Source organism: Falco peregrinus, chromosome W, assembly GCF_023634155.1.
Source record: "Falco peregrinus isolate bFalPer1 chromosome W, bFalPer1.pri, whole genome shotgun sequence".
NCBI lineage: Eukaryota > Metazoa > Chordata > Aves > Falconiformes > Falconidae > Falco > Falco peregrinus.
In genome coordinates this window covers 1,381,420-1,393,383 of record NC_073743.1, presented here as the reverse complement: position 1 = coordinate 1,393,383, position 11,964 = coordinate 1,381,420, and the positions used below count along the sequence as shown (strand labels likewise).

The 11,964-nt window shown below is 34.4% G+C and overlaps 1 protein-coding gene across 1 annotated transcript in view; it reads right to left on the bottom strand.

Annotated features, from left to right (window-relative positions):
• The window catches only part of LOC129783094 (guanine nucleotide-binding protein G(q) subunit alpha-like), a 126,867-nt gene that overhangs the window by 42,496 nt on the left and 72,407 nt on the right, over positions 1-11,964 (bottom strand). The window contains exon 3 of the mRNA XM_055792783.1: positions 4,070-4,224. Within this exon, the coding sequence (XP_055648758.1) occupies positions 4,070-4,224 (155 nt within the window). The remainder of the gene's footprint in view (positions 1-4,069; positions 4,225-11,964) is intronic.

Sequence of the window (11,964 nt, the reverse complement as noted above, 5' to 3'; positions counted from 1 at the left end):
GGGAACTTCAAACTCTGGTAGAATACTATTATACAAAAATTACTAGCTCACCAAAGCACTACAATTAATACAATATTTTTTGAAAAGGTGACACATGAATTTTAATGAGAAGACATAATCAGGATTGATCTCTTTCATTTCCTGTTAACAATCAGTGATATGCTGAAAATGTCCTGGGAGTCACACCCTGGAGCTCTGCATCACTTGTTATTACAAAGGAAAGTATTGGAAACTGCATTTATGAATTAACTGCCCAGCTAACTCAGCTCACACTATCACAGATATATGCAGACTGTATTATTATACAATAGCAATTTAGTTTTATTTGACTTCCTTTTTAAAGTTGTTGGCAAATGCAGAAACAAAAGCCTCAAGGATTATCTGTATGTATGACTAAAATCAATGCATTAAATCCTGACTGGCATAGATAAAGCAGGGTAGGGACTTGGGGGAGAATTATATTTAATTATTTGAAGTGTTATAAAACAATCAGGGAAGAGAAGCTAAACAAGTATCCTCAGTACTTGTGTAACAACCAGAAAACCCTTGGTTGGAGATAGACAATGACATAATTCTTCCATCTAATGGGGCTAGTGAAGGCAAAGTTTTTTAGCAAGGTTATGAGAAGTTTTCCGGTTACATTCTAGATGCTTCCTATGGTGATGAGTCTCCACAAACTATAGCTATAGTCCAAATTCTGCAAGTTGTAACACAAACATGAAATGTTACTTTTAACAACTGTCTCTTCTTGGCAAGACTGTTGCCTCTCTTCCCTTTAGACTTTGAAAAAACATTATATAATCAGACTGTTGACTGGTAACTTGTTTCTGTTGGAGTTAAGGTCTGTAGAGTATATATAGAGAAAGTTGTCATCTCACACAGCTATTATCTCAGGCTATCCATACTGTGGTGTTGGTTTACATCTGTCACACTGTGAATGGTATCTTTGAAGCCATAAAGGGAAGTGGTTTAGTGGTAAATAAGTTGGCAAGTCACCCAGTAATGTATATGGGAAGTGAATAATGTCTATTTATATGATGTGCTCTTGACTTTACTGCAGATATAAGTCTAGAAGTTACTTAAAACCCAATATGAATATCCAACCACTGGTGCATCCAATGGTAAGGGGAGAGAATGGAATGTGTTTGCTGAGCTGCCAAGAGGTTCAAAACAACTCCCACCTTTCAGGAAATTTATTTTCTTAGACATTCCTCTCACCTCTTCTGGTAAATACACATCTATCTGACATATTCTTCCAGTGTACTAGCAGTGAATATAAAACTTCCAAAGTGTTGCTAAGGATGACAAAGCAGGTCAAAAGATGACAGAAAGTGGAAGTATAGAAACTTACAAGATATATTAGAAGCTAGCAACAGAATTTAGAAACAACAAAACCAGAAAATACAGAGAAAGATATTTAGAAAGTGTACTAACGGTAAGGAAAAAAAAAGCAACACAGGGAACAGATTAAAAATACTACTACTGTAAAAAAGCTGGGGGAAAACACCAAAATGCCAAGAAGACTAAAGGAGAGACATGCAAGGGATGAAGGAAGAAGCAGCATGAGATTGACACATATGCTTCAAAACATATATACAAGAGATTTAGTGAACAACAAACTATTGTGTTGGTTTTACATATCAAGCCAGATGAAATTACTCTAGTCTCAGCAAGTCAGTGAGCACTGGATGCTTACTTCCTTTTAAGTGCTTTTTGAATCCCAGTAGTAAATTTCAAGCATTATGTTTTCCTGCTTTGTGACATAAGGACTTAAAGCTAGAAAATTGTGTTTAGATGTTTTATCCCTAAACGTGGATTGTATTTTTGAAACAATGTTTTATGGTTTCTGCTAATTGCTTTTCTTGGACTTATATATGTAAAGAAACTCTACTTACAAGCATAAATATATGAGGCTCATATAAAGACTCATATATAGTGATTTATAATTATAATGTTTTATTAATTGTTCTAAAAGAATTTTTGCATAACTCCACAAAATGAGCTATAATCTATTATAATTAAAATCTACAAATCTGCAATAAATCATGTTGTTAAATGGTGACATATGTTGAACATTAAAAATAACCAATCAACTAGGACATTTACCTTTTGGAAGAAAATGTATGAAAATTTTGTTTCCATAGCTTGTTAATGAGCTATACTATTTTAATACTACTGAAAAGATATACTGTGGTGATGATTTCATTAGAACTAGGTCAAAAGTAAGATATTTAGTACAATTTGATCTGAAGTAGTATCAGATGCTTATTTCCTATTTTGGAGACTTACTAGTTTTATTGTATCCCTCTAAAAAAACCATTAAAATATATACATTTATTTCAGTTTTGAGATCAGTATTATATCTATCGTGGAATCAAAGTTAGGACCTACAAATATATTCAAAGTATAAGAAAAGCTGTTTCACTTTCTACTTAATGTTTGCTGTTCATTTCAAAATAAAAAAAATCAGAAAGTATAGTCAACCTAATTTGTCTCTAATTTTTTTTTACCACTTATGTATCCTAAAGATTATCACTTATATGTAATTTCCTATGATTGTTATCTTTCTTACCACTGAAAAATAAACCACAAAATTGTATTTTTGGGTCCACTGAGAATCCATACAATACAAGAGAGATTTTACTGTACTTTGCATGACTGTGCACCAAAATATGCAAATACAAATAATAAAAGTGATAGATTGGGAAGGTAACCAGCTCTCCAGGACAACAGATTGCATAGGACAACAGGAACCCTGTATGTGGGGCTGATAAAGCAAAAGCAGAATATGGTGTGGTAATAACAGAGCATCGGAGAAAATCTGAGCAGACCTAATCCATGCTGTAGTAGCTCTCTAGCTGCCTAAATTGCATCAGCAAGATATTTTTAAGTTCGTCTTGACTCAATCATGTATAAAGGATTGTGCTAGATAAGGACCCTCAGACTACTGTGCAGATAAATCTCACCCCAGACTTCTGTTATGTGTATGGCCATGTTCCATTGACTTTAATGGGACCTTCATGGTGCTTTTCAGTTTCTTCTGTGCTTTCCTCAATGTGAGGCTTCCTTTCATGCCAACATGACATGGAGACTAGAATGATAAAATCAGATTAATTTTCATAGCTAAAAGTTCCAGTGGAGACCATGGAAGTTTTTGCCACAGCTTTAATAATCAAGTATGCTAATTGTTTTTCTAGTGGGCAATACCAAAAGGTCATCCTCTTCTACCATCATCCTTTTTTTTTAACAGATGAAAAATTTTACCAGAGCTATATAGTATATTATTCAGAGCAAGTGAATTTCTTGGAGTCAACATTTAGACAGTCTTCAGGGTGCAGTGTTAAATTCCACACTGCTATTTTATCAGAATCCTGCCACAAGAGAGTACATGAGTACCATTCAAGACCAAATTTAGTCACATATGTATTTTCATTGTTGTCGATCTATAACAGGATTTAACTTAAAATGCTTTTTTTCCCACCTTTTACAAATTGAAGCCTGTTTTCAGTTATGTGTTTGCCTTCTTGGCAGCCATATTCTTTCAAGATTAGGTCTTGTTTGTACAAAAGAAAGGAAGTTGAACAAAACACAAGAACACTTGCTTGGTACTATTTACCTCATCATCAGGACCACAAAAAAGAAAGGGAAAAAGGAGGAAAAAAGGGAAAAAGATAAAGAAAAGGGAAAGGGAAAAAAAAGGGAAAACAGATATTCTAGGGCATTATAATTTTTATGAATTGCATGGAGGTCTACCCTTGATTGCACTTCCCTAGTAATAAACTTAATGTAAGATTTCAAATTATCATAGGCTTATATTTTGGGAAACAGACACACACACAATACTAAACTAGATACACTACCTTCCTTACAGTAGCCTTTACATTAATGTTATTAAGTCTATATTTGTGCTGAATATGCATGCAGACACAGATACTTGTACACACACACACACACAAAATTGTACATGTATGTACACAAAAATATAGTATAAAAAAATAAAAAGTAAGAATTACTTTGTTAGAAAGAACAGAAAATAAGATACAGTTGTTTGTAACCACTATATACTTACTACTTAGTTGAATCCGATAACTGATATTCTCGTCGTCTATCATAACATTCCTGGATTCCAGGGTCATTCCATAAACTTCTTATTGCATCTACATAGGGGGTCTCAAAAGTTGACACCTTCTCTACATCAACTTCTCGAACTAACTGTGCATGAGCCTAATTTGAAACAAAGAAAACAATAAAATTTACTTTGTTTTCTATGTTTACAAATAGTTCATATACAGTGAATATGAACAAGAATAATTTTTCCGACTGGCCATCTCACCAATGTGAGGTTATGAATGAATGATAATAAGGTGTATTCGAACTAAGAAAAATAGTAAGGATGACATGAGAGAAGGTGAATTAATTAATGTGTATATGAGCCCTTATTCTAGCATAATCTTATCCTAATCCAGTATTATTTAGCTGAAATGGATAAAATTTTCACATTAAAATTTACATTTAATTAAGCTAAATTTTAAGAAAGTTTTCATTTTTCAGGTACAATTTTAGGGCATATAATATACTTGCTTTTTAAATGATAACCAGTTAAGCAACTTGGCAGAGTTAGACTGATGGGAGCAGAAAGAATGGGGAGGAGGGAGGAAATTTGTCTTTTAAAGAGATTAATTTTTATGTACATACACTAAGAGAGAAAAAGAAATGAAAACTTAGTCAAGCAAAAAACCTAAAGGATTCTATTCTCAAATCTAGTCTGCATTTCAGCAGACTAGACACATTTCAGCAAGGACACAAACCCCTTTGCATTTTAAATTAGGTAAATGCATACAGAAAGGACTGGTTTTGTTCTTTTTAAAGTAATTTATCCTGTTTACACACATATAACCTGTCACTCTCCTTTTTAGACAGTCCAGGAGAATGCTACTACTCATTACTTCAGAAAATGTCATACCTGCAACTATTGTTTACTCATGTGGAAATCAAGAACTCCAAGTTCAATGTGAAAAATATTTGTCTTCAATATATGGAGAACATATGCTCTCTATTATAAGAACCCAAGTCTCCAAGTTCTAACAAAGTATATTTTCTTCTGGAACATCACATCCACCCATCCCAAAACTGGACAAATCATGAAGGGTCTCTACTGTCTCATAACAAAATAAAAAAAATAAATGGTATCCTAATAAGCACAAGCCAATACTGTTGTGAAAAAGGAAGATTATTTTTTTCCATAAAAGATTTTGTGGGTTTTTTTTCTCAAACTCAGTTATGTGTTCAATTGGTTTTGTATTCTTCCAAAAGAATGATGCCCCAAGTATTTGCTCACTACTTCTAACAAGCTGATACAGCAACATATTCAGATATTATTTTTTTATTATTATTGATCTCTGAAATTATGGCCAGCTGATAACAAAATGCTAACAGAGGTGACTCATTATTCAAAAGTTGCTCTTAAGCTTTCATCAGAAATTCATCATAACTGAGATATTTCTCTAACAGTTCTCTAAACATTCCCTAACAGATGCTCAATTATTCTACATCAGTAGTACAGATACTCATAAAAGGTAATTTATTCAGTTATCCATTTAGACGTATAATTACTACAAAATAGTCCAAGATTTTAAATTGGTTTACTTTCCAGTTCTGTATGTCCTACCCTACAACTAATATGACTTTGCACTACGTGGCAAAACTTCTGAAATAAACTGACATATGCCAATGAGTTGTATCTGTCAGAAATCTAATTCAGCCTTTTAAAAATACATATTATTTCCCCAGTGAACACTGTTTCTGGTTCCCTGGGATTTGCTTGGGTAGACTCATGACTACTTGCACCCTACTGACTTACAGCTCTTAATAACAATGCTTCTTTTTTTAAAAAAATAATGTAATAACCCTTTACACAGATTTCAAGTCTTTATGCTATGTCTTCTTGTTCCCCAGAGGTACTATACTTTCCTGTAGATTAAAATTTTTCTTTCTTTCTCTGAGTCTTTGTCAGTCAGTATCTTTTACTGGCTTCTAATTTCTGGTCAGAGAGACAGAGAACTAAATATAGGATCTCATCTACTGGCTTAATTCTTTTCTCATTTGCTCTGGTAAATGTAAAAATTAATTCTACTGAAACCTAATGAGATGCAGAAACATAAATTTAATGCAGAAAAAGACTCAGTCATGCATGACGTGGTGTCACTACTGCTAATTACTAATTTTATTTTCCTTCCACTAATATAATATCAATTCTGGAACATTACTTTTGATGTTAGCACTCAAATCGCTTGCAAGAAAAATCCGAGGATTCATCATTCATCTAGCTTCTGCAGTATAAATTTTATCCAGTACTTCTTAGCCTTCATTGATACTTTTTGCTGTACTGCAAAACAGACATTACTTGAAAAAAAATAGTAAAGCTGCTGACCCTTAGAAAATTGCACTTTTTGAGATTTCTTTCTTTTGGAACACCAATAATTGCTATCAAAACAGTGAAACAAACAAACAAAAAAGATAAAACTGAAGGATTCTGCAAGTACCACCAAATTCAAACTGGTAATTAAGATGTAATTACTAGTTAAGCTGTAATGTTCTACAAAAAAAATCTAGATGGTCTAACTGACTTTTCAGTCCAATACACTCTTGACATCAGCAGTCAAAAGAACATTTTCCATGTCCTTCTGAGGATATAAGAATACCTGTAACAATTTGCACACTATTTGCCACAGATCTTATAAAAACATTCATTCAATTATCTTTAGCAAATCATATCAATCTTTGATTTTTAAGAGTTTCTTCCTTGATTTCTACAAGTACAAAAAAATTATCCCAGACAAAGAAAACTGGAATTTCCTGGAATATCATTAGATTCTGAAACCAGGAAATCTCTGAGTGTTAGAGGATACCAAAATAGTTATCTTCTTTTCTCCTTCTTCATCATTCCCCTCAGAAAATTATTGACAGTGTTAAAAACTAATTCTGAGCTTGAAGAACATTATATTTTTATACTGGTCTTTCTGGCAATACTCTTTTCCACATAATTGCTATTAAAACAAGTATATATTATTAATCTCTAGGGTCCATAGTGCCAATTTTATACCTATTATCTACTAATTTTTTAAAAGCACTGATGTTCCTCAGTGACTAGGTGGGCCAGCAAATGGATCTGTTCCCATATTCTCTCCATACATGCACCAACCTTTTGAAATCTTATAACAGTGGTTACAGTCAATGCTGGAGCAAGCTTGGAAAAAAGTTCAAATTTTTATATTCCTTTCGATGTTTTCTCTGTAATTTTTTCAAACTAGCTTTCTAACCTACCAGAAAGATTTATGAGGGAGACATACGCAAATGCAGTCTATTTAAAAAAAAAATCCTCTTCTGATCCACAGAAGAAAACTTGAGATGCAGTAGGCAAGGTTGTTTCGTATCAGTGGTCTGTGTGGACTAGCCAATTTTTAAAGATGCCCGTTTAAAGAAGCTCTCTCATGTGGAAAAATATATCTTAGCAAATATTTTCCATTTTGTATAAGGTTGTAGTGCTTGGCCTGTCAGTAACTAAATCATGAAGCACAGTGATATTAAGTAGGTCTGGATGGTATAATTCACGTAGACTGCATAATTGACAGCAATAGCATGAGATCAGATCCAAGCAGTTTGGGAGCTGAATAGAAGTCAGTACAAAAAGCCATCATCATGACCATGATCTTTTCTCTCTTGTCTTGAGAGGACTAAAACCCCAAAGTGATTAATTTCTTGAGAATGTAGCTCTTGCTTATAGGAGAGACATTTATGCTAGTCAACAAAAGTCATGAGTCATTTACAGTTTCCGTGGTACATACAAATACCTTGCCTTACTGAGTTGTATAGGAAGATATGCAGCTTTGGAGGAAATCTTAATCTATCCTTTGCCCTTCTCTTTTTCCTTGGACCTACTAAATCAAGAGCAAATGAAAATCTAGTGTTTCCTGCAAACCTGCACATAATTGAAACAGGTGTCACATTCAGGGAGAGTAATAGTAGACTATATTTCACTGTCTTGAACAAGGAACAGATGGGGGATGTGTTCCTTAATGTATCAGAAATCATAAATCTCTGAAGATCAGTCCAAGGTAGGGAAGTACTTTTACATAGCAGTCTGAGAGAATTTGGAAGAGGACTGTAGAGAGGTAATTACTTCCTTTGAGCAACCCTGAAGCACAGAATGGATTAGACTAAACAGAAAGAGATTTCATGGTGTGGTACACTGTGGTAAAATTTTATTAAATTGATTACTCCTTATGAAAAAGCCTTTGTCTTTAATTAGGGATCACTTAACTTGGACAGGGAGCTCAGGGACAACTTTAATGAGCAGGTGGTGCTTGTCTTGAGCCCCCCGAACAAGCAAGATATGAGCAGGACCATCCAGACAATAAATATTGTGTGCAGCTGTGTCACAATAGTAACTCCACCATGCTTGGGCATCTGGCCAACGTCCCTGGCATGTGTGAACCTTATGAATCATGAGATAGTGCACACTTGCACTTAGCCTAAACTTAACAGTTTGCATACACTAGGTGTGTAAACTATTTTTGTTTTTCACTGAGTATAAAGGCGGGCAAGCTGTGGGACTGGGCCAGAAGCCTCACCTACAGGTGGACGAACCACATAGGAATTTTCCCAGTTACAGAGAGGCTCCTGGAGCTGGATGCAATGGGGCTTCCCAGCCGAAGTGTGGGCCTGGATGATGTTAAGGTGGGAATTGGTGATGTATCTTTTCTTAGTCTCTGTAATGCTTTGCAGTAATGATTTGATGCTTTGCTCCTATTGCTCTTTTATTATATTGTGCATAATAACTAGTACTGTTTCCTTTTATCATATTGCATTTTATTTTTCCTTTATTATAGTGTAATATAATAAACTGCATTTATTCTTATAATTGATTTGGAGTTCATTTTTTCTTGGTATCCAGTCAATTAGCAAAACAGATACACTGAAGAACTGTATATAAATTAATAAAATGCATTGTGAATTGCTGGAAGGAACCTTGGTACAATGCTAATCATCCTGCAGTTATTAAAAAAGGTCAATAGGGTATCAAAAATGCCTAAATAAGAATTTGTCATCCTTTCCTATTTTAGATTCTAACTTTTGAGTAGGAAAAACAGCATATGCTCTTTGAAAAATAATTCCACAGAAACATAACAGAATCTAAACATTTGAGTTTGCAATAATGTTTTTGTTGCTACTGTTCATTGTCTGTAAAATGTTTAGAATAATGAGTCCTAACCCATGACTCATGGGCACTACAGTAAAACAATAAATAAGGTTTTAAACAAAATATCTTGTGACTTAAGTTTGAAAATGACTCAGTTCAAAATGTATCATTAAACTCTACCTGTAATACTTTTATATAAGAAAACACTGGAATAATGGAAGAAAAAAAGTAATATCTACACCTATTTATTTTTTTATTTTTAATAGGACTTAGAGAAAGCTTACATAGTAGCTGAATAAATCAGAAATTTATTTCTACACTGAAATCAGTGCCCTTAATTTTCCTAATTTCTTATTTACTTTTAAGTTGCATCAGACCAAAGACAGTAAACACCATGCCACACTGCAGGGCAAAAAAGGGTGTGACTTTTGTCACTTACTCTCCAGGTTTCATATTTCCCATATATAAACTTCAGGTTGCCTGACTATCAATTAAGCTGTTGCCTAACAAATAAAAACCATAAATTTATCAAAATGCTCATTACTGTTATTTTGATAGAATATCTAATTGTAAAGGCCTGAATTATTGCTTTTGTCTCTATTCACCCCTTCCCTCCCAAAAATTCATATCCATATTTCCACTAATTGAAACAACTTCTTCAACAAATGCTATTGGTAATTAACCTCTATAGAAAAAAAACAGGTTTGTAAAACAAAACGGGAAAAAAGAGAACTGAAGCATCCATAAGCAATATACTCTCTACTAAGAGGACAAACCGGCAGATGAAGTTAAATGAACTAATCTTTCCATGATCTTAGATAGCAGAGACTTTAACAGTTGAAGTTATCTCTTTTTCTCAAAAGGTGGCTAGAGTTTGGATGTGCATCCTAATTCTGTTGTTTGTGGTAAGTCTAAGCAGAGCAATTTACAAAAAAACTCGGAAAAGAAAACAGATAACTCCATATTCAGTATGATAAAAATCTTCCTGAATTGACAACTCTACAGAGCAAATATTGACATTTAGATTTTTGTATTACATATTATTTTTTACCAAAAGATCTCAAAACCCTTTACAAAGGTCATAAATACCACTAGGAAGTGCAGTTATATAAAATTATCACAACACACAGCTCAATCATTTTCACTGATGAAAGCATAAACCTATTAGTGTCCAAATAAAAGCAATTATTATTGCATCTCAGTTGATTAATTACAGGAATAAAAGGAATGTCGTTTAGCATTAAGATAAACAAACTGATGAAAAGGCACAAAAAGGTATTTCTCAAACACAAGACAAAACTATTTTCTAGTGACTACTAGATCCATTATCATAAAATGTCAACAGTACCGGTATATACATAACTCATAATAAACTTGGTTTCAGTCTTGTAGAAGAAAATTGCTGTCAGCTTAAAATGGTAAAAACTGGCTTATAAATATTTCTGTTACTGAAACAGTACAAAACCTGATCTACCTACATTACTAGTCATAGAAATACTAAATGACATACTATACCAGGCTACTCTAATACCCACACATAAACACACACACACACACGTTGCTATAAAACCCTGAATACAAAAATACACTTTGTCTAAACAATCACTTCAGTTTAAGGAAATTTATCTGTGCATATATGAATAAAGTTTCCCTTTGAGTAACAAGTTTCACAGATAGGATACAATGTATGTTATAGCTTACTTGCCGCTTGTGGAAACAAGTTTGTCTCTGACAGAGAATACTCTGTTCTTTGAAGCTGAAACATAGCTTTCTATAGCTAAAATAATTAAGTTCCAGTTTCCTAATGTATAAGTTGTCTTTAATAGGGTTTGAAGGAAAAATAAAAATTTCTTTTGTTGCAAGACTGAGGAAACTCTCCCATAAAACTTATGACACTCCTTTTTATCTTTCTGTCAGTACTTGTTTATATTTCCTTTTCTTTGTTTTTCAGGACAGCATCCTGTTTTTCACTGTTCAAATAAAGTTTTTCATTTTGCTATAGTGTACTATTTAAGTGTACTATTTAAAGAGAACTGTTTTAGAACAATATGGGTCCAGGATGGGAAAGGGCAATTCTGAGATAGAATTATACATTCTCTACATTCCGTCTAACCAAAACACCATAAAATTCTACATATTCCAACAGATACACCAGAGAGCTGTGTTTCCATCCAGGGGGATCTTGACAGGCTGGAGAAATGGGCAGGCAGGAACCTCATGAAGTTCAACAAGGCGAAATGCCAAGTCCTCCATCTGGGGAGGAATAACCCCATGCACCAATATATGTTAGGGACTGACAGTCTGGAAAGCATAGAAGGCCCTGGGGGTCCTGGTGGACAGCAAGCTGACCAGGAGACAGCAATGCACCCTTGCAACAAAGGTGGCCGACAGCTTCCTGGGCTGCATTAGGAAGAGTGTTGCCAGCAGGTGGAAGGGGATGGTCCTTCCTCTCTACTCAGCATTGGTAAGGCTGCATTGAAGAATACTGTGCCCATTTCCAAGCTCCCCAGTACAAGAAATATATGGACTTACTGGAGCGAGTCCAGCACAGGGCCACAAAGATGATTAAGGGACTGGAGCATCTTACATATGGGAAGAGGGTGAGAGAACTGGGATTGTTCAGCCCGGAGAAGGGAAGGCTTAGGGGGAATCTTACTAATGTGCATAAATACCTGATGGGAGGGAACAAAGAAAAGGGAGCCAGAATCCTTCTCAGTAGTGCCCACTGACAGGACAAGAGGACACATGAAAAGGACACATGAAGT